This window comes from Camelus dromedarius, chromosome 10 (genome assembly GCF_036321535.1).
Source record: "Camelus dromedarius isolate mCamDro1 chromosome 10, mCamDro1.pat, whole genome shotgun sequence".
Classification (NCBI taxonomy): domain Eukaryota; kingdom Metazoa; phylum Chordata; class Mammalia; order Artiodactyla; family Camelidae; genus Camelus; species Camelus dromedarius.
Genome location: NC_087445.1, coordinates 4,753,848 through 4,779,921, shown reverse-complemented (window position 1 = coordinate 4,779,921; position 26,074 = coordinate 4,753,848). Strand labels below are relative to the sequence as shown.

Below are 26,074 nucleotides of genomic sequence, written 5' to 3'. Positions count from 1 at the left end.
GAATCTCTCTGGTGCAGAATATTCACTTTGAGGAGTGTGTGCAAGGTGTAAAAATTAATTGTGAATAAAGAATGTGAAATCAGTTTGCCTGGTTACTTCGTTATTTATTTCTGTGAAATAGACAGTAAACCTCTGTCACTAGTAAATTATTATTGATACTATTATTTTCATGATGTACGAATTTTATATTGGTACCCGCATAATACTATTATTGATCAGTTTGTTAAAAAAATTTTTTTTAGGCTCTAAAATTGTCCATTGTTCCGTTCATACAATTAGACAATTCTTATAGAAATGATCTTTAGCTGTTTGGCATATTTTAACTCTGATAGTGTATCATTCCCAGAAAGTCTAATAAAAAATTACTCTTTATATGCAGACATTTTCAGCTTTTATTTAATCTATTAATAGATGAATAACATTACTTTTTTCTGTGTATTTATTAGGACTTTTTCTGTGAATTTAGTGAACAGTCACCTTGTGTTCTTTCCAGATCTCTATTACAAGTAAGTTCCACTTAGTTTTGAAATATTTCTTTAAACATCAAATAATGTGTACTGACGTTTTATTGATTGATGGAACAAAAGATAGATGCTTTTAAAGGTTATTCCACAGATAGTGTTATATTTTTTTAATAGAAGTATTGACTTAACAGTGTTAGACACTCATCAATATTATATTCTGGGTCATAAAACCTTAATAATTAAAAAAAATTAAAATCATACAAAGTATGCCCTCTGACTATTTTGGAATTAAATTAGTAATCAATAAGAGAAGTGTTTGGAAAATTCTCCAAATATTTGGAAATTCACACACTTCTAAAAAAAACCCCTTGGATCAAAGAGGAAGAATTGAGAGAAATTAGAAAATATTTTGAACTGAATGAAAATGAAAATACAGCATATCAGAATTTGTGGGATACAATTAAAGCAGTGTTTAGAGGGAAATTTATACTGTTAAATGTTCATGTGAAAAAGGAAGAAAGGTCTGAAATTATAATTTAAGCTTCTGCTTTAAAAGAAATAGAAAAAGAAAAGCAAATCAAACTAGAGGCAAATAGAAGGATATACCAAAGATCAAAGCAGAAATGAGTACAATAGGAAAGAGACAAGCAGTAGGGAAAATCAGTGCAGCCGAAAGCTGCTTCTAAGTTTGATGAACCTCTAACTAGACAGAACAAGAAAAAGAGAATTCAGATGAACAGTATCAGCAATTAGTACAGACCCTACTCAAAATAAAAGAAGAATATGGGAATATTACAAACAACTCTATGTCCATAAATTGAAGAAGTTAAATGCACCAGTTTCATGAGGGCCGCTACCAAAACCCACTCAAGAAGAAATGGGTACCTTGAATAATCTTGTATCTATCAAGGAAATTGAGTGTATAGTTAAAAGCCTTCCAACAAAACTCCAGGCCAATTCTACACAATCTCTTTCCAAAAAAGCAGCAAGCACACTCATTATATGACACCTGCATTACCTCAATACTGAAACTGAAGACATTTCAAGCTAAAAAAACCTATAGACCCATATCCCTTATGAACGGAGGGATGAAAGTCTTAAAAGTATTATCAGATCAAATCCAGCAATATATGGAAAAGGAGAAACATCATGACCAAGTAGGTTTTATCCCAGGAATGCAAAGCTGGTTCAGAGTTTGAAGTGTAATTTACAATACACTCTGAAGTCTCAATAGATTCGGGGAAACCATTTGACAAAAATCAACATCCATTCATGATCAAAACTCTCAGCAAAATTAGGAAAATAGAAGAAAACTTCCTTAACCTGGTGGAGGGCATGTACAACAGACTTAGCGCTAACATCCTACTTAATGATAAAAGGTTAAATTCTTTCCTCCTGTGATTGGGAAGAAAGCAAGGCTGTCCACTCTTATCACTCCACTCTTACCATAGAACTGGAAATGTTAGCCAGTGACATAAGGCAGGAAAAGAGATAAAAGGCTTACAGTTGAGCAAGGAAGAAATACTGTTTCCTTACAGAGACATGGTTTTCTGTATAGAGTACCAAGGAACCTACAAAGAAGTCCTAGACCTGATGGTGAGTTTAACAAGCTCACAGGACATGAGGCCAATATACAGAAAGCAGTTATATTTCTATGTGCTTGCAATGAACAATGCAAATCAAAAACTTGAAAACAATACTGTTTACAGTAACATTAAGAATGAGATACTTAGGTCTAACACCTGTTTGTAGGACCTGTATACTGAAAAAGGACAAAGTATTGATGAAAGACATCAAAGAAAAATTAAATAAATGGAGAGAAATACCTTGCTTGTTTGTTCATTGGAAGAATTGTTATTTTTTAAGATATCAGCTCTCCCCAAAAGTGATCTGCAGATTCAAATCAATCCCAAAATCACAGCAGAAATTTTTGTAGGTGTCAACAGGCTGCTTCTAAAAACTATGTGGAAAGGCAGAGGAACTACTATAACCAAAACAACTTTGAGAAAAAAGAACAAAGTTGGGGAACTCAACACTACCTGACCACAAGACAGGTGTGCTATTGGCAAACTGATGGACATGGATCAGGGGAACCGAGGAGCACACCCAGAGAAGCCCTGTTCTTTAATCAGTCTTTTGTTACATAGCACTATATGTGAGACCATAAAACTTTTGGGAAAAAGGGTAGGCAGGAATCTTTTGTGACTTTGGGGAAGGTAGAGAATTCCTAGGTATAAAATCAAAAGCAAAATCCATAAAAAATAATGCCAAGTTGATAAATTTGAAACTTTAATTCTGTAGAAGACACTGTTAAGGAAATGAAGACTCCACAGAGTAGGAGAAAATGTTTGCCAGTGATGTCTGACAAGGGATTTGTTTCTAGAACATATAAAGAACTCAGTAAATATTACACTAAGAAAATGGACAACCCAGTTTTTAAAACGGGTAAAAAAAAAATCAATATGAAAAGATATTCAGCGTTATTAGTATTAGGGAAATGCAAAATAAAACCCTGATGAAATACCATTATTCCCCTATCAGAATCTTTAAATTAATAAAAAAGGAAATAAGAAAGAAAAACTGAAAATACAAAGCACTGAGGAGGATGCGTTGCTATAGTGACTTTGGAAAACAATAGCAGATTGTTATAAAAATAAATATACAAATCTGACTCTTGCTTGTTTACCCAAGAGAAGTAGAATCTGCCATTGACTTAAAAACCTGTATGCATGCGAATGTTTAAAGCTGTTTGGCTCATGATCACCAAAAACTGGAAACAGTCCAAATGTGTTAGGAAATCAAGTAAGGTATGGTATAGTAAACATTAAAATAATTGTGGTCATTAAGGAAAGAAAATTAAATGCAAATTATTAAATAATAATGTATGTAAATTAATTTATTATTTTAAATATATTTTTTCCAATTTCAGGAAGTTTGTATTCCAAAGTGTTGATTAGAGATAAAGATTATCAACTAGCTTAGTATTTGCAACCATTAAATATTTCATAATTTATGAAACTCTTTCTTGTATCTTAGCTTATTTGATACATTCAGACTAGTCAGTTCATTTTCACTAGTTCAGTATAACTACTCTGAACTTGAGAGATTTTTTTTGTGCACATTTCTTGTGCTCCTGCATCCGAATACATCTTAAATAGGGATTAACAAGCAGTACCCATTGTGGAGGCAGTGGTTTATGTAACTTTTTCACCAACTTTGTACATTTTAATTTCTCCTGCATTTTGTGGCATTTATAAGCAGTATGCTCATGTCACAGTAATGGCAGCTGCATCACACATGCAACATGTCAAGATTGTGACAGCATTACTAATACATATAACACTTGTTTTAAGACCACTTTCCTGGTGGATAACAAGAAGGTCTTTGGAACCCATCTCATGCAAGACATGGTAAAAGATGCACTTCGGTCTTTTGTCAGTCCTCCGGTGCTCTCCCCAAAGTAAGTTCATTGCATGATAGTCTGTAAATGTTTTTCCACTGTGTTAAAATTTTCAGTGTTACATGTGAGAAATTTGATGCTGATCTGATTCTTTTTTTCCTCTGTAAGTGTTTTGACACTTCATTTTGAAGGATTGTAGAGTGTCTCTTTATTTTAGGAGTTTTACCACAATGTGCATGTGTGATTTTCAACTATTTCCTATCTGGAAATGAGTCTTTAAAAGCCTCAAGTCTTCAGATCAGATCATTTTTTCCTATGCTGTTATCTGTTTAATTATTACCTCACCTTCATCTTTTAAAGAGCTCCTTATATACTGTATCTTGTAGATTTTCCCCCTGTATTCCTGTGACATTTATCTCTTTCTTATTTTGCTGTGTTATGAGAAATTCTTCCTCTTGATCTTCAAGGCTGTTCTGAGCATCTTTCATCTACTAAGTTTTTTAAATTTGAAAATCCTAACTTTCAAATCCAGAGGGTTGTTTTTTTTTTTAATGCTCTATTTTTGTCACCTTAAGTAATTTTCTTACTTTGGACCTTCCAGCACTTCTATTTTAAACATTGCCACCTATTCCAGGTGTCCGCCTTTTCTTTATTCTGGCTGCTGCAAGCCATTTTCCGTTGTGTGATCATGGCTCTGTTTATCTTTGAGGCTCTGGTTATGCTCAGTTATGACAAACACTTAGGAGTAGTAAGTTGTCAGCTCCTGTCAGTGCACCAGGACAAAGTCTGCTTCTTCCCATCTCCTTAGATGCAAAGGCTACTGTCCTCCCACCTCAGGGAAAGGAAAAAAAAATCTTTCCATCTGTTCAGCCCTTGTATTTCCTCCAGGGCCAGGCAGGTAGCAGACCCTCCCAGACTGCTCAGGAAGGCCTTTCTCAAGAAGTGATGCTTTTAACTGAGATAAGGAGCACCACAGGGAAACCACTTTATGAGGACAGAAAATGAGGTGCCAGCGGGATGTATAGGTGATGATTTTGGCCTCTGGTTGGAAATACGGGTACATCTTGAACAAATTCAGGTTTTGTGCACTATTTTCTTTATAACTACTACTGTGAGCACAGTCCAGGGAGGGTATCAGCTAGAGGGGAACAGGTGATACTGAAGTAGGATCAGGAAGGAGTGGAGCTTTGGGATTTTCCTTCTTTCCTTGTTGATTTTATTAGATCCAACTCTTAATTGTCCAAATACAGAGCTAATTGGAAATACTGCACATTAGTTGTGTGAAGAACAAATAGTGTAAATATTTCCTAATCTAATGCTAGTACATCTTCAACTTAGTAATGTATGTGGTTCCATTTTCTTGTTTTCACCTTCCCTGTGCGTTGGTAGCGCCTACAGTAACCACTGCTGCTTTTTGTAGGCCAAACGGTTTAGTTTGAATAAAAAGAATATTGCGTTGTCTTACAGGTGCTGCCTATATAATAATCACCAGGCTAAGGACTGTATCGATTCCTTTGTTACTCACTGTGTTCGGGTAAGAACTGAAATTTGGATCATTGTGGTGGATGCTTTAAAACTGTGGAGTATAATGCCTTCAGCAGCATTCATTTGTGCTGTGTTTTCATCTCCCATTTCTTACTCATCTTCACTGGATAAGCAGGCAGTTCCTGTCTCTCTTACCGCTGAGTGGGTAGCTTCACAGCCCGTGGTCTCCTGGAAGGCTGTTCCATACGGAGGCGCCTTTTGATGCCCTCTCACCATAACCCCTGGGGACCACAGAAATGGGATGAGCTGTGACCCCCATCTGGGAAAAGAGGAGTTTCCATTTTTTTTGTAAATAGACACAAAAACGTCACTTATTTTTGACCTTACAAACAAGAGACGTGTGTAACATCCCTAGGCACTTACCTTTGTACTGCCTTAATGAACAGGATTGTAGTGAAATTTAAATTACTGCTTTTAGATGAGATCATGAACTTTTTTCAAATCGCAGGTAATTTGGGGAAATGGAAGCCTGGTAGTTGATTAAATTAATCATAAATCATTGTTACTTGATTATAAGCTCTTTATAGATAGCTCGTTTGTGCCTAATTCCAGTTACTAAATGTATATGTATATATTATTTTTATATATCTGTATATATAAAGGCAATATAGTATGATAAAAGGAACATCAGTAGAAGGCCAGATTTTATTTTTATCATTTTCTTAATGATACATTTTATCATTATCAGGCAGATTACTTTGTTTTTCTATAAACCTTGCAATTTTTTAAAAGTGAAGATGTTAAATTGCCTCTGTACTTCTTATAGGCTACTTATTGATTAAATGAGATTATATTGATCAAAGTACACAAATATAAAATGCGTATTTCTTAAATCAGAGCATCCTAGCATTCTTGTCCATTGTCTGACTCATGAAATGCTTTACTTTATATGAGAATGCTGTACAGATAGGAATAGGAATAAAGAGCTTTAGGCAGGGCCTATAGGTATTAGCCGTCATCTAATTCCAGGATATTTATAAGCAGCACAGACGTGTCAGCCTTGAACGTTGGCTTTTGGCTTGAAACAAGCAGAAAAGAAACTGTCCTCTTGAAATTGTGGGAAGATACCTAAAGACTGAAGGAAGATATTTTTGCCATATGAAAACAGGTTTCTTAAACAGCCACTGTCCTCTAGCTATTGATAGATTCTAGTATTGAGTTCCTTTAAAGAAACACCTATGTAAAAAGTATGCATAGGCGAGGATTCTTCTATACACAACATTTTTTTCCCTTAAACCAGATTTTGAAAGCTTGGGATGTTAATTTCCTTCAGTATCAGGAAATTTCATATTGACAGTTAACGAACTGTATGTGTATTGCAGCCCTTCTGTAGTCTTATTCAGATCCATGGACATAACAGGGCTCGACAGAGAGATAAGCTTGGTCATATCCTTGAGGAATTTGCTACCTTGCAGGATGAGGTAAGAACCAACAAGTTGCCCTCCCTTCCAGAATTAAGCAATTCATATATATCTTCACCAGATTTTCAAAAACAATTCTTTGGAACAGTAATTTGACTAATTTTTCAGTGTAGTTAATTTCCTTTTCACTTAAAATGTAACGGTTACATATACCAAAGAAAGGGTTTACAAAAAGAAACAGAACAATAATCCAAACTGAGAAACATCTTAATTATTTTTTTAAAATCAGGATAAACTATAAATATGTGTAGAACAGTAGTTATAATTAGAGCAAGTTTACATCATAATAAAAATATATTAATCTTCAAATTTGTCAGCAACAATATTATTAATATAACTGAAGCTCTGAAGTCAATTAGTTTTATTTTGTACTATAAAATAGATATCTTCTTAATTTAGGAAATGTTTAAATAAATGTTATCCTTTGAGAAATGGGAAGTTTGAATGTAAACCTAACGAGAAGTGCATTTGAAAATATGAATTCTTCAGGTGGTGAGATTCACATTTTCTGCTCATATGCTATTTTTAGCAGGTTTTTCCTGTAATTCTTTCATTACATTAAAAAGAAAGTTAATGTTATGATGTTTTGTTGCGATAGGCAGAGAAGGTTGATGCAGCCCTTCACACTATGCTGTTGAAACAGGAGCCCCAAAGGCAGCATTTGGCCTGTTTAGGTACCTGGGTCCTTTACCATAACCTTCGAATTATGATACAGTATCTTCTAAGTGGCTTTGAATTGGAACTCTACAGCATGCACGAGTACTATTACATATATTGGTAAGAGAACAACTGGAGTTAACGGTGGTGGCGGGTGGGGTAGATAAGATCTGAGAGAGCACTGCAGAGTGTAATCTCAGGGTACTTTTTTATTTAGTGTATTTGAACTTTAGTTGTGGGACAGTTGAAAAATACTGAAAATTAGAGCTAGATTATCTGGAATATCTTAAGTGTCATAACATTGTGCAAATATATTTTTTCTAGCCATTTGAATATTTATTTAAAAATTACTAATGAAAGTGGCTCCAAAGTAAATGGATTAATTGAAGAGCTTTTATCTGTTTCCAGAAAGAAAAATTAACATACATTTTGCCCTGACTTCAGTGACGCTAGATACTAGCTGTAGAATGTACTTAAAGTTCAAACTCTGAGCCAGATCTTTCTCCTGAGAAAAAATGATGGCTGAGATTACTATTGGGAGTATCACTACTGAACCTATGGCCCTGAGGACTTGTCTCAGGAACTTTGAAAGAGTTAGTAAGAGATGATCTTCAGCAGGGTAGTTCCTTGCTTTTCTTGAAGATGCAAGAAACCTAGTAAGAGGACGCTTGAGAATATTTTAGACATGAAAAAGCTGTCACAGAAAACAAAGAAAATTGACGGCTTATGAGTTCGGTTATCTTGCATCTTTCTTAGTCTAGCAAAGTATGGCGGTAATTTAAAGTTGTAATGACCTAATTGTTGCCCATTACAAACAACTAAGTTTAGTATGTTAGATCTTAAAATAGCTCATCTTTTTAAATTATTTAACTTAGTAATTAAGATGTTGTATATTGCATGGAGTCACTGTTATGGAGGAAGGAAAGTAATCATTTCCTACACCGTTAACATGGTTTTGTTATCATGGCTGCTAGGGCTCTGTTTAACAGGTAGTTTTTGATTATGAAAATAGAACTGGAGCATCAACTATAATAATATGAGAATGGTGTTATATTTTATATATTCTTCAACACTTACATAGAAGACAGCTCTTACCAACAGGTGTTGTTACAGCGACTTGGAATTTCTTCTATTATTAACTCACACTAGACAGTCCTATTCAAACAAGGCATTTTAGAGGAACATGCTCAAGTTTTGTGGTTTGAGGGAGCTAATTGGAAGATTTTGTGCTCTTGATTTTCAAAATATAATTTTGTATGCTTTTTGACACAAAGAACTGGCAAATGAAATATTCAGATAAATACTCCATTAGAAATTTACCTGTATACTTGAGCAGATTCATTCCTTTTCTTGTTAACAAAAGAAACTTTAGTTCTACTTACAAGTACCCTTGTGGTCTGCTTGTTTTACTGCTTTTTAGTTTCAAAATTACAGATTGAGCTCCAACATTTTTACACAATATACGTTGTTGTTCTTCAGGATGGTGATCCCTAACGCGTGTGGACCCTTTTAAAATCAGGAGAAAACTGTTTCTTAAACGTTAGCTTGCATCATAATCACTTGGAAAGCACATTAATACACAACTTGCTGGGAAGGGAACTTCCTAGAGTTCCTGGTTTAGTGGATCTGGGTAGGGCCCACCAAGTCATTTGCATTTCTGACTAGTTCCCTGGTGACACTGCTGCTGGTCCTGAGATCACAACTGAGAGCCACTGGTATGGATATTAGCACTCTGACTCTCCTTGGATGTAGCTGTGTGTTCATTTTGATAAGGCACTCACCACAAGCTCATTGAGATACCTGATCTTTGACAGGGAAGGCCTTAATTGTGCCAGCTCTCCCCTGTACTCACCTGTCCCTGTGTTAGTCGGTCAAAATGTAGAAAGTAGCACTAGTTCCCTAGAGAAATCTCATTAAGATAGGTTACAAATCCTCATTTTGTGGTGATAGTGTATATATCCTATACAAAGATACTATAATAAATGTTTTTCTTAAATTCATTGTGAGGAATTTTCTCTCCATATGAAGTTACATGCTTTTTAAAATAAAATAAAAATATATATTTCCTGGTTTATTTTAGCTGCCAGGATGCATAGTGCTCAGTTTAGCTTTAAAATACAGTAACTAAGTCATTCCAGGTGTATCTTTTAGTTGGTTTTTGTTTTGCTTTAAAATGTTCTTTTTGGTATGTGTTTTAATATTGTAACTTGCCTTACCAGCTGTTTGAAAAATTTTGGGAATAAGCATCATACCCTCAGACGTGATCATAGTAACATTTCTTATAAATCTTTGATTTTTCACTTAATGTGGTAGTGGGCCTTAATTTTATTCAAAGAATATATATTTGTATCCTAGATTTAAACTGTTTTTCTGGCTTAAATATTGTTGGTTAGTTTAAACTTAAGAAAATTTAGTATCTGGTAGAATAATCTATTTAACATTTCCTTATTAAATAAATTCAAGTAGATTATAAGCCTGCAAATCATTAATTTTTTAGACTTGTTCTGCATAATGCATATGATTTTTTATTTTCTCTTATTTGGTTTTATAATTAATAGGAAAATAAAATATTTACATAATAGGTTTAGGTGAAATGTGACCTGATATAGTAAAAGCAATTTAATAGACATTTATTTGATTTACATATATATGTAATTATCGAAAAATTATTTTTTACTAGAGTACAGTTGATTTACAGTATTGTGTTAGTTTCAGGTATACAGCATAGTGATTCAGTACTTTTGCAGATTGTATTCCATTATAGGTTATTACAAGATAATGAGCATAAATCCCTGTGCTGTACAGTAAATCCTTGTTGCTTACCCATTTTATATAATCTGTTAATCCCATACCCCTAATTTGTCCTACCCCTCCCCACCAAGAAATCTTTTGAAAAGTTGCAAAACTCATGTCATTATAGGAAATTAAAATCTTCTGTATTGTATGGCAACATATATGGCCACAAGAAAGGGGAAATTAATCACTTGTCATGCTCATTTCTTGTCAGATCTAAGCTAGCGATTATCTAATTGAATAATCTTGTTTTAAAAAAAAAAAACCTTTAAAGCATTATTAAAAAACCTCTTTATTAGCACCAGTGCATGTATTGTCCAAGCTTCCTCATTTAGACATTGACCATTAACTAACATTTTCTTTCCATTAAGGTATCTCTCTGAATTCCTTTATGCATGGTTGATGTCGACATTAAGTCGTGCCGATGGCTCTCAGATGGCAGAGGAAAGGATAATGGAAGAGCAGCAGAAAGGCCGTAGTAGTAAAAAAACAAAGAAAAAGAAGAAAGGTGCTGTGAATTATTTTTAAACTTAATAAGTAACATTGGAGTGCACTTTAATTTCAACAGATAGATAGATGGAGAGCTACCCGTGCTTTTGAATGGGTGAATTAGTCATTATACTCTCTTCAAAAAGTATAAGGGTGAAAACTGAGTCACACTGTTAATGGTGCAAACCTTTTTGGTTCCTTTCCTTGCTTTTCTTTTCTTTGCGACTTCATTTGTCAAAGGATCTTAGGACAAGAAGTAGCCGCATAAGATAGGTTAAGGATCAAGGCAGCAAGAGACCTTTGGCAGAGGGCTGACAGCTCAGGCAGGAAGTAGATCTGGAGTTGTGCCGGTATAGTTGGCCCAGAAGGGTGGTCACAGAGCGTCTCGGCATACCGCTCAAGGACCACGAGGACAGAGAAAGGTTTCCAAAGGACTCCCCTATTAATCACTCATGGGAAGGTACAGATAGGCTGCAGTCGTTACAAAATAGTGCTTTCAGATTTCAACAGTTTGAGTAGGTCATTAAATAACTGTATCCATGGCTCTCCTGGATAAGTCATCTCTGTATTATGGCTTCAGAAGAAGTTACAGTTAATTCATACTAAAATCTTACGGTATTAGCCATCTGGAGAATACAGTTATTGTTTAGCCTTTCTACTGTATTTTACTATTTGTTGATTTTGGCCATAAAATAAAACTTAGCCTTTAGGAACAAATTGTTTGAAATTGTAATTTAGCAAACAAGGTGGAAGATGTTTTATAAAGCAAGAGGAGGAAGGAAGGAGTCTGGATGATCTTCTTTTTAATTACAGTTCGCCCATTGAGCCGAGAGATCACCATGAGCCAGGCATATCAGAACATGTGTGCTGGAATGTTTAAAGTAAGTTGTTTTTTTAACTACATTGCTATTATATAGTTTAAATAAAATGAACTCTTCTGTGAGTCTTTCCAGGTTCTAATTTCACCTTTGTTTTCACTATCTGCTTAGTGAAAATTACCCTTTTTTCCCCCAAGTCTAGTGATTTTTATTTAACAAATGTCGACCCCTTGGCATGTGTCAGATACCTTGTACTGAGTACACTGGAGGAGACCAAGTCTAATCAGATGTGATCCTTGTCTCAGTGCCTAGTTAATGACAGGTCAGGTGACATATATGCGGCACAGGTAATGCTTCTGATGATGATCAGGAACGGTTTCTTAGAAGAGGTGGGGTTTGGACTTTTTTAGAAGTGCATTAATTAGGAAGGGGGCAAGTTCCACAGTGAATGGCCTAAGCAAAGCAGGCATTTCCAGGAGGTAGTGAGTATCTCTTAAGTTGTACTTGGCGATTCAAGAAATGATTTGAGGCAACTTATATTAAAATACATAAAACAGAACATGGACTTCTCTTTGAAAAACAGGACCAGTGCCTTTTTTGTAACTGAGTTATATTCAGTTTACAGTGTTGTGTCGATTTCTGGTGCACAGCACAATTCTTCAGTCGCACATGAATATACGTGTATTCATTTTCATGTTCTTTTTCACCATGAACTACTACAAGATACTGAATCTGTTTCCCTGGGCAGTGCAGTATAAAGCTTTGCTTTAACATAGACGGTGCGCTACTTTTTCTTCAGGACCTTTTACTTGAAGGTTTCAAAGCTACTGTAAAAGCATTAGGCACGGAAGAGTAATGTGCATGTGGTACAGTTTCACCAGGAAAATTAGTCATTTATTAGACGTGGAACTTGACTATTTTCTGTATAAAAGGTGGCACGTAACAGCAAAACGAATACTAAAGCCAGTTTGTTTTCTCTCCCTGTTTGTTTCTGATTTCTGAGCCTTGTTTTAACCGTATGTCAACGGCTGTTTCTTGTTTTCTGTCCTGTAGTAATGAGGATGTTCATATTTTCATGTTGATGTCATCTTTTTTTCTCTTTCTTCCGTAGACCATGGTAGCATTTGACATGGATGGCAAAGTACGAAAACCCAAGTTTGAGCTCGACAGTGAACAAGTTCGATACGAGCACAGATTTGCTCCATTCAACAGTGTAATGACACCACCACCAGTGCACTATTTGCAGTTCAAGGTGAACCTGCTCCTTCACATAATTGTAAAATATTTAGTCTTAGACCTTCTTGGAGATGTGCTGTTTGTACCTAGCTGTTTTGTTGAAGTAGATAGTCACGTGGAACTGTTGTTGCACCAGTGGGACCAGCGGGATAAGGTGGTAACACAGCAGTTTTAAACAGTACAGAAGCCATTCGGCTGTGGTGGATGTGCTCACAACATGAACAGGTATTTAAATAACGAGAATAATTGGAGGTGTGGTGTATGAAGGCTGAGAAGTGGACAGGAAAAATGAGGCACAGGCTGAGTGTTCGCTTTAGTATCTGTATGTGAACAGTCATTTTAGAGGTTTTTCGTATTAAGCATGTATCGAATAATATCTTTTTTTTAGGAAATGTCTGACCTCAATAAATACAGCCCTCCTCCTCAGGCTCCAGAGCTGTACGTGGCGGCCAGCAAGCACTTTCAGCAGGCAAAAATGATCCTGGAAAACATCCCCAACCCAGACCACGAGGTGAGGCCGCAGCTGCAGCGGTTCTAGAGGGAAGCGTGGCGTGTTCTGCTAAGAATTTCAAACAGCTGTGCTAACCTAACCTTGGCAGACTTAAAATTATTTGATGAGAGAAGTAATGTAAACACCCACTTTGTGGAAATTTAGAAATCGGTGCAAAGAGAAGTTAAGACTTAGAACCATAAAGTAAGCAGGAAGAACAGAAATAAGATCCAGATTGATCCACAGCTCAGAAATGTTACCATTAAAAATTTTAAATTTTAATCTATAGTTTACTGTATTGAAATACAATTATATAAATCTTAAATCTAAAAATGATCAGATATCACAGGAAGTAAAAACAACCTTATTCCACTTGACCTTTTAAAACAAAGGCTATTGTTTTTGAAGACTATTTTGAGTATCATTCTACAGAGCTTAGAACTTGCAAAATGTAGAATTTCAGGCTTTTGTTTGTTAGTTTCTTAATTGATTGTATTCCTAATTTTATTGAAATGCATTTATTCTGTGAGAGTCACCTGTAAAACACAGCCCATTTGGGGGAGTGTATTTGGAAGAGCATTTTAGCAGTATCTGACAGAAACCACAGGTCGTTGGGCCCAGCAGTGCTGCCACTTGGGATGTGTCTTACAGATGACAGGTGCACGTGTGGGAAGTGATGAATACACGAGAGTATCTAGTGCAGAATTTTTAATAGTAAAAAAGTGAAGAAACTTCAGAGTCGATCGGGGGAACTTGAGGTCGCACGGTATATGATTTATCATGCAGTGGAATACTCTGCAGCCCTAAAAAGGACAAGGGAGGTATTTATGAACTGTAATGGAATGCTCCTCAGGATATATAAGCAGTTTAAAAAGCAAGTTTAAAATTAGTGTCTATAGTATGCTGCCATTTCAATCAAAAGAAGCATGTGTGAGTATTATGAGTATAACCTGTCTCTGGATAGATAGAGGAATTAACAGCAGCGTTTGCTTCTTGGAAGGGTTGCTCAGTGCCTTAGGGAACAGGGATAGGAGAGAGAGGACTCTTTTTTAAAGTTACTTATAACCATGTAATGAAAGAAAATAAAAGGGGGGAGTGTAAAAATTAAAGGAAGGTACCTGTAATGGACGGCGTATTTCTTTTAGTGGACTTCATTTATTTAACTCAGTAAATACTGTAGAGTGCCTGCGACGTCCTAAGCAATGGGGTAGGTTCCAGCAGGGAAAAGTCACAGCCAGAAATCCAGGCCCTCCTCGGGGCAGAGCAGGCAGATAGACTGTATAATTTACTTACTTATTTACTATTAGAAGATTATAAGTACTATGAAAAATCAAACTGGGAGTAGGGACAGCGAATGCTACAGGAGGTAGGGAGGTGGAGGGGATTAGACAGTTGAATATGGTGGCCTCTGAGCAAATCCTGGAAGAAGGTGAGGAAGCAAGTCATGGGGAATGGTGCACACATGTAAAGGTCCAGAGGCAGGAGTGCCTGGAGAACTTCAGGAACAGCCAAGGGCTGTGTGCTGGATGGGGTGCACGCCAGGGTGAGCTGTGGAGAGGTTTGAGCAGAGGTGTGACCAGATCTGATCTTTGTTCTAAAGACCAAGGGTGGAGGCAGGGGAGCCAGTTAGCAGGCCGTTGCTGTAATCCGGGTGAAACAGTGGGTCGGAAGTGACTACGCTGTCTAGCCAGTGAGACTGGCCGAGGGATTGGATGTGGGGTGAGAGAAAAGGAGGAATCACGGATGGCTTTGAAGTTTTTGGCCTGAGCACTATCTGAGTGGATTGAGCCATGGCGGGGAGGACTACAGGCTGGAGCAGGTGGGGAAGCAGGGCTGGGAAGGTCAGGAGCTCAGTGTGGGACAAGCCTTTTGGATGCCCGAATGCAGTAGTCCTCTAGGTAGGTGGAGGTGTCACCTGGAGATGAGGAGGAGCGGTTCCTGAGCTTGTGCGCATGTGTGAAGACAGGGAAGAAGAGGGAGGGAAGGACTTTTCTTCTAGCTGCTCACACCCCCTGAGAGAAACGCAGTATTCCATTCCCTTGTTCCTCGTGTGTTCAGGCGGAGCCTGTTAGACAAATGGTGGTTAGAAATAAGTTAACACTTACATTTACTACCTTCAGGTACGGGTCTCAGCTCATGTTAATTCAATCCTCACAACAAATCCTTGCAGGATGGGTAAATTAATATCCCCATTTTATAGATGAAGAAACTGAGGAACAGAGAGGTTAGAAAACTTAGAGGTTTCATAGCTAGTAAGTGGCAAAGCTGGAATTTGTAAACGGACAGCCTAACTCCAGAGTCCATGCCCGAAACACTATGGTGGTGGCTTTGCAGGATTCTGCAGCCTAACGTTATTTTGTTTTGAGGAAAGCAAGATACAGTACCTTTCAGGTTCGTTCTGTGTTAGCTAAAAGACGTATGATGGTGTTGTGTTCATGTTTTTAAATTGCCTTTATTTTAATAAAATCTCAACACTTATATTGTACAGTTCCTATTAGTATCTGTAATCAGGATATTTTGACTATGAATTTTATGTTTTGATAGCTTTATGTTGCTCATTGTGTTTAGGTCAGCAGAATTTTAAAGGTTGCCAAACCCAACTTTGTGGTTATGAAGTTATTGGCAGGAGGACACAAAAAGGAATCTAAGGTAAGTATATTGTGCAGAAAATACATGGTCTTAAATTATTGTAAAACTTCACTTTGTTTCAGTCAGATGCGTAAATATTACAGAAAAGTTAAAATGCTTATAAAAACTATTCTAAACAAGGTTCAACTGCAGAAAATAGAGCTTGCCACTTTGCCTTGAAATGTACAGATTTTGTTGACTTAAAATCTCTGAAGTCTGCCCTTCCATGTAGATTACTGAATGACTGGAGGTAATAAAAGAAATGTGTAAAAAGAAAATTTATGGGTGAAGTATTTAGAAAGCCACCTGCTTTTAGAAAAGTGAATGCTTCAATAATTAAAGACGTCAGTGGCTCAGGAGATGGGAGACTGTGTAAGCTCCCCTTGCTAGTGTCGCTGCATCACTGGTGCTGTATCAGCGTGGTGCAGAAGTGAGAGGCCGGCCGCTTAGGCATTTTTGGTGCCATTTGCCCATTTTTGCCCATCTTATAGGTACCTGTTTACTCCCCATTGCTTTTCTGTTCCTTCGCTCCCTCAATCTCCGGCTCTGCTTTACCAGTGACTCATTTCATTGCTCTGGAGTATCAGCAACCCTGGAATTAAAACAAAATTCCTGACCCATGACCCCTTCCTGTAATTTAAGTCCATTTTCCTTTGTTAACTATTCTTGGAAGATAGAAAACTACCAGTCAGCATGTTTCCTAATGACCGTCATAAATCTAGAGCTAAGCTAATTATCTTCCCCTCCAGGTTAGTGCCTGACTTAACATTTTTGTCATTAAACCAATTTTTTAATCTTTTTTCCTACCTTGTCTCTAAAAACATTGAGAAGCTCTAAAATTAAAGTAGTCTCTATTCTGTTTACTGTCGGAAAACGTGTCAGGTATACTGATTGACTTCGTCTTCTTTGCAGGTTCCTCCTGAATTTGATTTCTCTGCTCACAAATACTTTCCTGTTGTGAAACTTGTTTGAGAGACTGAAAAGGTGACCAAAGGAGTGGGATCTACTTTCAGATTCTACTCTTACAGGATCTGTCCATCAGTCTTACCACATGACGTGAGGTGAAATGGCTTTCTTGGATAACAGCCCATTATAAGGAATACTTTTAATTTGACAGCCTTATATGACATGAATGAAAACTGCTGTTTTAAAGTGGTTTATTATGTTCCATGGATGAAACTGGTCTTATTGAGTGCATTGATGAACGTTACATGGTTTTATTACAGATTTAATCATAAATCATTTTTTATGAATGAGTGAGTGAAAATAGTGTTTGTAAAGGTTAATAAATTTCTTGACAAAAAAATGCACTACTGGAGATGAAAACCAATAGCACTTTGAACTACTCAAATCTTAACATGTACCAACAAACACAAATTATCCAAAAGTTTCAGATCAAGGGCTTTTTGGCAAAATACATTTAAGGGGCTTCTCGGCTATATAGGGAGACTAAATTACATGGAGACTGATTTTGTGTTAAGGTGTCTTAAATTATATATCAGAAGAGATTTTTTTAAAAAATCCTTTAACTGTTAATTATGGCGCTTTAAAAAGATATTTGCTAGTGACATTACTCAAAAGGTAAGAAAGTGTAGGTTGTTCGTCTTTAGGGCTACACTTAAACTTGGCCTGCTTTTTATTGCTTCATATTCAGTTTAACCCATGAAACATTCTCAGATGGGCTCTCTCCAGTATCCTCTGGCTTAAATTCACCTGCAAGTGCCAGCCCCCCCCCCCCCCGCCCCCCCGTCTTCCTTTGCTGCTGATTTCTTTCTGCTCTGCTGTCCTGGCTCCTGCCGCCGTGGCTCTGGGGCTCCCTTTCTGCCCTCCACAGGGGGAGCTACACTGTGCCTTAAACTGACTTCTGGCTTGGCTTAAAACTAGGTAGGAAGAGTTTTATATTTGCTCTATCCTTAAAGGGGTTCTGGGTTTCAAATGTCTTAACTCTGATTTGACACCTTTCTTGCAAATGTGAGACTGAACCTTGACTTCTGGCTCACCTGCATGAGGCCTGCCTGCTGCAGTAGAGCTGGCTGCAGAGCAAGGACTTTCCTGACTCCTTTCTTCTCAGCTGTTGAAGCAGACTCTCTACCTAGAGTGGTGACACGTGTATCAGCCAGGAACAGCCATTAGGCATCCTGAAATTTCAGAACCCAGAAATCTTTATTAAAAAAAGAAGAAGAAAAGTAGCCTGTACAACAGAAACTTGAGCTATGAAGAGACAGATGTATTGGTTGTTACCTATTCCGTTACTAGTTTGTTGAGAAGGAAGACAGCATTGTTTCAGGCTGGTAATTTCTGAAAGTTACAAACAAAAGAGACAGACGGTTGGAAATAGGCAATAGAAGAAAGAATCCAAAGAAACAACGAGGCTAACAGACAGCAAGGTCTGGCACACAGCCGAGCCTGAGGCAAACCAGAAGACTCAGACTAACAGGCCTTGTTAACCTGCTGTCTGATGAGGTCCCCTGCTGTCAGTGAGAGCCACTGAGGCGGCTCGGGCTCACCGCAGAGCACCTTAGGCCATTTTTTTCAGGAGTGGGTCTTCCTAAGTTAACTATCAACTGAAAGAAAGATTCTTAGTGTAATATTACTGACAGAACCAGGTGTTTTCCTTTAAGTAGCTGTAGTATTTTTTTTTTTAACTGTAGGTTTCTAATCTGAAAAGCAGAAAGATTTTTTAAAAGTTCTAAAAAAGGCAACTACTATTCAAGGTGCTAAAAAATGATGGAAAAAAGACTGATTTTACAGCTTTATGACTGCAGAAGAGCAAAGGAGATTTAGCAGGAAAATAATGCAGGGCCACGTACAGTGAAAAGGCCTAGGATAAGGACCAAAATGGGCCCACTGGATTTGACAGAGGTTCCTGGCGCAACAATGAGGACTTCCTGGAAGAGGTGGGGCAGAATCAGGAGAGCAGGCCGAGGGGTTAGTGAGGAGGGTGAAGTAAGGGAGACAGAGTCACTGTGAAGCACTGATTTCCCCACATTCATACTTGCCCCACCCTATTCTTAGAGGAGCTGATCAGGTCATAAAAGATTCACTGTTCTCTGGTTAGTTACACAGTCTTCACCCAAGAACGGGGGGTTTGGCCACTTCCTTTCTGTCCTCCCCTTGGCTTCTCAAGCTGCAGCCTCACTGCTTTGCCTCTGACCACCAAGCCCTTCAGGTTTCAGCTGAAATGTTACATCTGCAGAAAAGGCTCCTCCCTCTCCTGGTTTAGGACATACCCTTAAAAAGTGCTTAGCATTTTCAGTTGTGATTTAAATAATTAGTTATTTCTATCTTCCCAACAATAGTATAAACTTGAGAAAAAGGCCTTCATCTTTCCAGAACCTGCTCGCTCAACTAATGGGATGGGAAAGACATCCTGGAGGCACTCATCTGGAAAACTGAACAGAGAAGGTACAACAAGGCCTCTAAGGCAGCAGAAGGCTCCCTTTAACAGAAGGGACACTAGAAGTGCAGAAGAACTGAAAGTAGGAACTGGAGGTGGCAAGTTGGAGTCTGGTAGCCTTGCCCCTAAACAATTTGCTTCAGCTGATGAAATTGGTTTGAAAATACTTGACAAATCAACCAATCTCAGCACAAATTGGTATATCATATACTTCTAAATCTAAGGAGAGTAAGGAACCAGAACTGGTTGCTTTTGCAATAAGGAACCATAAAATACAATTTGGAATGACTGAATACTGTCATCATCCTGCAGCTGCCAAGGGTGTTTTTCAAATTTGCTCATGAAGAGACGAAACAACCTAAGATCTCACAGCAGACCACCTGTGCGTTCACTTACACGGCTAAGCTTTTGTTCGGTAGTCCTGCTAACCCCACCTTCCATCCCTTTCCATTTAAAAGAGAATGCATCAGCTTTTGGTGGGTCACATAAAGTTATTATGCAAACTCTGAATTTCTCAATTACTGCAAACCTGCAACCTTTTGTTTTGATCACAGATATATTATCTGCTGACATCTAGAATAACGTCTGAATGAACACATCTCAAAAAACCAGAGCAAGGACATGACTATACCAAGGTTGTCCTTTATAGGGAGAAAACTGGCAACTGCAGACTGCTGGCTAAGGTCACAGAACTGCTCTTCTGAATGATACTCAGATGGTAAAGACTGATAACGTAGCAGCTTTTCGGGCTGAGTTAGAACAGAGGTGAAGGTTTTTAGTTCTGGATCAAGGCAGACATGATACGTCACATGGGAGGTCCCATCACCATCTCACTACAGCTCTGAGAGACAAACTAGTACACAGCGCACTGTAACATCAGGAGCTTCCCACGGACTGACTTACCTCTTAAGCCTTGAGTTTTCATCCTAATTCCCATGTGTCAGCATTCATTCTAAAAAGGCATTTGTTCATCAGAATCCGTTTATAAAGGTTCTGAAAGGCAAAACTTCAGTTACATGAAAAATTAAGTTTATCTAGGACCACATCTCTGATCAGTCACAATCATTTATTTAGACTTCAGTCAGATATTTACCAGATAGTCCTGAAGTATTAGAATCTCTGTAGGGGTATGAAGTGTATGCACGGTAGGGCCTGTGTCTACTTTAGAACATATAAATTTCTTCTAAGGAATAATGATAAAAAACACGCATTTGTCTCGGTTAGGGCCAGGGCCTTGGTTCATAAAAAGTCATTATCTTAAGTTTATATATAGTTTACAGATGAGAATGTTTCAGGTCATGTAACTTTTCCCAGAGACATGTTTTGCAGGCACACCAACAAAGATTAAAAAAAAAAACAAAAAACTAAACTGTTTCTAAACTGTTTCTAATGCCTGTGAAGATACCTACGTTGAGTAATCCTTCAGTGTATATACATTATCAGAATCTCACAGACCAGTTGTTCAGCAGCAGTGGCTTAGCACACTTTTAAGTGTTGCCCTCTTAGTTAAATAGTATACAAACATCCAAATACACAACATGAGCCATCTCCCTAACTTTCTAACATTAAGGAACATTTTCAAAAGCTAAGCTACATGAAAAAAAATGTTAGTATAACCCAGTTAATGGAAACTTAAAACACACATTTGTCGTCAAACTCATTTCAATGACAAGTGTTAAAGTTGGTTGAGTGTCCTATAAACTTATTATTTATAATAATCTTTTAGGCCAAAACACATAGTGGGAATAGACCAATTTCCCCTGGACCTTAAAGGACCCTGAAATCACAATTCCCTCATTCCAAGTTCTCCTATGAATAGATAAATACCTATTACCAGTTAAAAGAAGCATGCTAGTTACCAATCTGGTTATTCGACGACAGCATACTGAGTTAACAGGTAATGGTTTATTTCTCAAATTACATCACAAAATTATATTCTATGCAGTGATTAGATTATTCCTGGAATCTAATCCAAGGGTTGCTTACGGAATCTTCATCTGCAGACCTACCTGCAGGAAAAAAAGATCAAATGAATCCCCTCTCTTATCTGCACAGCACTTGAGGGTACAGGAGGGCGTGAATCCAACAGTTCACACCTGTTACAAACTGGAACAGACGCTGACTTAATTTTGGATGAACCCAGGAGACCAACGTCAGGGGTCTGATACCTATTTGATGCTTATTACATAGGTTTTTGTTTTGCTTTTTGAGTAACCATGACACCTCTAAATTGTTGCCTTGGAAGAGGTTACCTGTGACCCCAAGGGAAGCCTGCGGTAATAAAGCATGACTGCTTGAAGAAATAGCTCAAATACACACCTCCTGAACAAATGGCCTTCTGGTGCCTCTGTACAGGAAGATGAAATTATTATTTCTATTTATACTGGCATCCCATCTCATTCCACAGAAGGTTTAATAAGGCAAACCACCATCCTAAATCCAGTTAAAAGCTGATTGTTTAAGGATCCAGTGGGGGGGAAGGGAAGACTGGAAGTTTTAAAAGCTGAACTAGCAAAGAGTATTTTATTTCTCAGCTACTCTAGGCACACTGATTAAACAGGAGGTGAATCAAGGCCAACAAGCAAGAGAGACTGTCACCCCTAAGACCTGGACATGAGGCAGGCTGGACAAAGACTGGGATACACACCTCATAAAGCTACTTTCTACCCTTCTTCAGTTGCCTTTTCTGGATGGGAAGTTTCATCTTATTGATTGGGTAAAGGAATACCTAAAAGCATTCAAGGTGGAGATCTTAACCTGAACGCAAGCCAGGTCCTGCCTTCAGCGACTGCCGGGGGCCCTGAGTCCACAGCTGGGTATGAGGCCGGGCACTCCAGCTCCCGGGCTGGCTGGGCCCCATTCCCTCTGTTAGACGAGAGGGTTGTATCAAATGACCTGAGGCCCCTGCATCTCAAATCCTGACTTGAGATGTGTTTTACTGTAAGCATCACCACCCTCTTACCCTTCAGAGAGCCTCACTGAAAGTCTTCGGTGTGACTGCCGGTCATTCACCAGCCTGGCCAAAGCCTGTCACCTTAAATATTAAGAACCAACTTAAGTCAGACCCGATGTCGCTGTTATCAGTGTAAATTAGATTTACTTTTGAGTTGATTTACATTAACTTTCGATTTTTAAATCAGTTTCATCATAGTCCTTGACCACAAGCTAAATGTGTAAACACAAAAACAACTGTTGCATTTCTCTTGCCTTTCTAAACTCCCCCAGTTTGTCTGCTGTCTCTCCTTCACCGTCAGCCTTCTCTCCTTTCTCCCACGAGTGCAGGAGGCCGCTCGCCCACAACAGACGGGCCCTGGGCGCGGGGCCGGCATCCCCTCTGCTGTGGCCCCTGTCGTGTCAAAGGTCTGATTGGCACGCGGCTCCTCCTGGCTTGATTTAGCACAGAGGATTCAGCTCTGCCCACAGAGCAAGGCAAAGCAAGGACAGATCACAGGTATTGAAGTTACAGGTCACTTACAAGCATTCTGCACATTAATGACAAGGGCTATTATACAGGCAGTCTTTTTAAAGATTCTCGCACAGAACCCCTTTGTGTTTGGACGCTTTTAACACCATTGAAAGTGATGTCTGTGTTCACAGTCAGCGCTCTGAGCTGCTGTCTATCAGAACTAGGAGTGAGCACAGGAGGATTAAACCAAAACCATTCAGTGCCGGCAGGAAAGAGCGGAAGTCACGGGCTGGTCCCCGTCGCCCAGCTCAGCACCGGGAGCGTGACTCCAGGGCAAACGGAGGAAGAGGTGCTGTCAGCGCGCGGCGGGCCTCCTTCACGTCGCGGCCCTGCTGCACGGTAACACGCCACCGTCTGCGCCACACCTGAAGGACAGCCTGGGTTCTGTTTTTGGTGTTGATCTTCTCAAGAAACACCTATTAGCCAACAAATTTCGACGATTTTGACATCTTAATAGAGACGCTTCAAAAGTACCCCCAAAACAGTCTCAAAGACGATCTCATTTTCCTACATAGTAAATACACACTAAAACTCCACAACAGTCATCTTTAGATGTTTACTTAGTGCATTTCACAGTATTCCATCCCTCATGAATATTCTGTAGTGATCTCTGTTCAATTCGGAAACAAAGTATGTGATTCCAGTTTGATTCAGAGTGTTTGATTCCTCTTTTCAGGCTGGTCAAGTAAATTTATCGAGTCTCCTTTCTGATTTTCAGCGTTAAGAACTAAAAAAGGGGAAAAACAAAACAAAAACAATGTTCTAGTATTAAAGATTTTGAGAAACCAGCCCAAGTAGGTCCCATGTGACCTAAGTGTCCAGAAACTGTGTCATCTAGAGAACTGCATCTCCCCCAGTGACACTGTAACATGAACCGCACTCCTAACCAAGGACAGGAGAGCGAGAGGCGTACACGTAGAGCCAACAAGGTGCCACGAAGCAGAGCAAAAACATCCAAAAACCCCACAACTGGGGAGGGTACAGCTCAGTGCAGAGCACATGCTTACCATGCACAAGGTCCTGGGTTCAGTCCCCAGGGCCTCCATTAAAAATAACAAATAAATAAACCTAATTACCTTCCTGCTCTAAAAAAGCAAAAAAAAAAAAAAAAAGCCCTGTAAAAACCCCACAATTGTTTAAAATCGTGAAATAATGCTCCACGTCCTACAAAATGGACAATATAATATGTACTCAGAATTTTTGATCTGACTCTCGTGTGCTGCATGAGTCTGTTCGTGCACCCCCAACAGGAAGCGCACTGCAAGCTGGAACTAATGCCTTTTTCCCTGGAGCAAGCGGGGAACCTATCTCAATTACTATCAGTTACACAATTAAACTATCTCAGTGACACATTTTAAAATGACAATGACATTTCTTCAACTTAAAATTCTTTCTTAAGAGCGCTGACGGAACATTTATCTTCTTTAGTTTGCCTACCTCAATTTGTTTAAAGCCTCACCAGGTACAAGGTCAAGTCCTCAGAAAGACCCCGGGTGTAGGGGATGAAGGATCCCATGGCATCACTGCGAAGCCAACACCTAGTAGGATGCTAGACTCATTTAAAAGAATGTGGAAGATGTAATACACTTCTAATCTGAATTCAAGAAGGAATCAAAAAGGAAAGCAGCATTATTCAAAGAGATCTTGGTTGGGATTTTCCAGAGGACCTAGACTTGCCAGATATTAAAAAAAAAAAAAAAGAAAAAAAAAGCTGTTATACTTTGAGCAACGTGCTACAGTGCAAATCAACAGAGAAACCGATGGAGGAGAAACAGAAGATCCAAAAATGAGAGCCAAGTACGTATGTTAATTTAGTGTTTGGTGAAGGCAGCACCTCATATCACTGACTCTGACGGTGATTTGAGGTGGTGCTGGGCCAACTGGAAGGCCCTTTGGAAAAAGAAAATTGTGCCCGCACCTTGTGCCATACCCTGAATACATTTGACATGAATCTAATGAATCAAGAGACCTAAATGTTAAGTGTGAAAACAGAAGAGGATTTTGGAAAGATGGTGAAACACTGCCACAGTTTTTGAATTAGAGTCCCTACATAAAGCAACTAAATTTAAAAACTCAAACTGGAGAACATTTACAACAAAACTAGATGACAAGGAGTCCTGCAGACCCCAAAATCCAAGCCGTTACATGAACAGCAGCGTCTGGGAAGAAACCAGAAGGAAGCAATGGAGCATCGGATGGAGCTGAGGCCAGCAGGGCCCCTGCCCGCCACAGGCTTACCCCCACAAGCCCCCGGGCGGGTGGGAGAGCCGCTGCTGTCCTCACAGCAGGTGGCCCCAGTGTCCACGGTAAGACTAAGGGGCCCGGGGAGGCCCGTGAACCTCTGAAACAGGCCGCCAGGGCTCCTTTCTGGGTCCTTCCCAGGTGGAGCCCCTCAGAGAGAAGTGCTGTGTGGAGTGGAGCCGTGGCTGAGCAGGACAGACAGGACAGGACAGGAGACGACGGAAGCTGGGGGTTCAGACACAAGTGGGGAGGGCCCCCCGGCCCAATGCCACGGGACAACGTGAATGTCAGAAACGATAATAAATGCAACTGAGTGAAACCCACCAAAAAGGTTTAAATCCTTCAGTTTGTATTTTTAAATGGTCGCCTTCAGAAGATGAGAGGAAATAATTCCTTACTGTGAAAACTGGGAAATAAAGAGAAAGCAGCATTCACCCTGTCTGTGCCGTATGAGCACCACTGACTTGTCTATAAAATGAGCAAGTGCAACAGGAGGGCTGAGTCAGAACCTCTGGGTATGGGCTCCGACCTGACCTGCAGGGAACGGGGGAAAGGAGGACACAGGTACAGCGCGCCGGGACGACACAGCCAGCACCGTCCAGACTGCGGGGGATCCCAGGTCTAACGGCCCTGGCTCTTTAACAGACTGAAAAAAAAAGAAAAGAAAGGATGGAGGGGGAGCCTGCTTATTGAGAGACTTAAAGACATATCAGATTTAGTAAAACGGGCATCTGGTAAGACTAAACTCTGGTGTCGGGGATGCCCACTTGGATGATAAACCCATAAAGAAATGCAAGAAAATGCCAACTAGAAAGGTCAGGGTAGATGTTTCTGCTGCAGGGAGGGAAGGTGCTGGGATGGGACGGGCGACAGAAAAGGGGCCCCTGTAGGGCCGGCCAAGTTCTAGCTTTTGACCAGGGAAGGGGGCAGCGGGCAGTTACAAGGTGTCCGCCTTCTAATAATTCCTTTGTGTTATGTGGTTTTCTGGATGTTTTACTTCATAACAGGACCAAAAGGAAAACATGAAAG

At 39.1% G+C, this 26,074-nt stretch overlaps 2 protein-coding genes and 1 long non-coding RNA gene across 8 annotated transcripts in view; 1 reads left to right on the top strand and 2 right to left on the bottom strand.

Annotated features, from left to right (window-relative positions):
- NAA35 (N-alpha-acetyltransferase 35, NatC auxiliary subunit) overlaps positions 1-17,194 on the top strand; it is an 84,725-nt gene extending 67,531 nt beyond the window's left edge. For all 4 annotated transcript variants that reach the window (XM_031447338.2, XM_031447335.2, XM_031447336.2 and 1 more), the window contains exons 13-23: positions 447-506; positions 3,818-3,924; positions 5,332-5,398; positions 6,732-6,830; positions 7,429-7,607; positions 10,652-10,788; positions 11,583-11,650; positions 12,699-12,839; positions 13,212-13,334; positions 15,882-15,962; positions 16,854-17,194. In XM_031447338.2, coding sequence (XP_031303198.1) covers positions 447-506; positions 3,818-3,924; positions 5,332-5,398; positions 6,732-6,830; positions 7,429-7,607; positions 10,652-10,788; positions 11,583-11,650; positions 12,699-12,839; positions 13,212-13,334; positions 15,882-15,962; positions 16,854-16,913 — 1,122 coding nt within the window. In that variant the 3' untranslated portion in view covers positions 16,914-17,194. The remainder of the gene's footprint in view (positions 1-446; positions 507-3,817; positions 3,925-5,331; positions 5,399-6,731; positions 6,831-7,428; positions 7,608-10,651; positions 10,789-11,582; positions 11,651-12,698; positions 12,840-13,211; positions 13,335-15,881; positions 15,963-16,853) is intronic.
- On the bottom strand, positions 10,557-18,606 carry LOC105084706 (uncharacterized). The gene is made up of 4 exons (XR_010382575.1): positions 18,183-18,606; positions 17,942-18,079; positions 16,437-16,533; positions 10,557-15,378 (listed from the first exon to the last, which is right to left on the bottom strand). It is a non-coding gene; the product is annotated as an uncharacterized LOC105084706 (long non-coding RNA).
- A 2,617-nt stretch (positions 18,607-21,223) lies between these two features.
- GOLM1 (golgi membrane protein 1) overlaps positions 21,224-26,074 on the bottom strand; it is a 65,727-nt gene continuing 60,876 nt past the window's right edge. For all 3 annotated transcript variants that reach the window (XM_064490114.1, XM_064490115.1, XM_031447174.2), the window contains exon 10: positions 21,224-23,531. In XM_064490114.1, the coding sequence (XP_064346184.1) occupies positions 23,455-23,531 (77 nt within the window). In that variant the 3' untranslated portion in view covers positions 21,224-23,454. The remainder of the gene's footprint in view (positions 23,532-26,074) is intronic.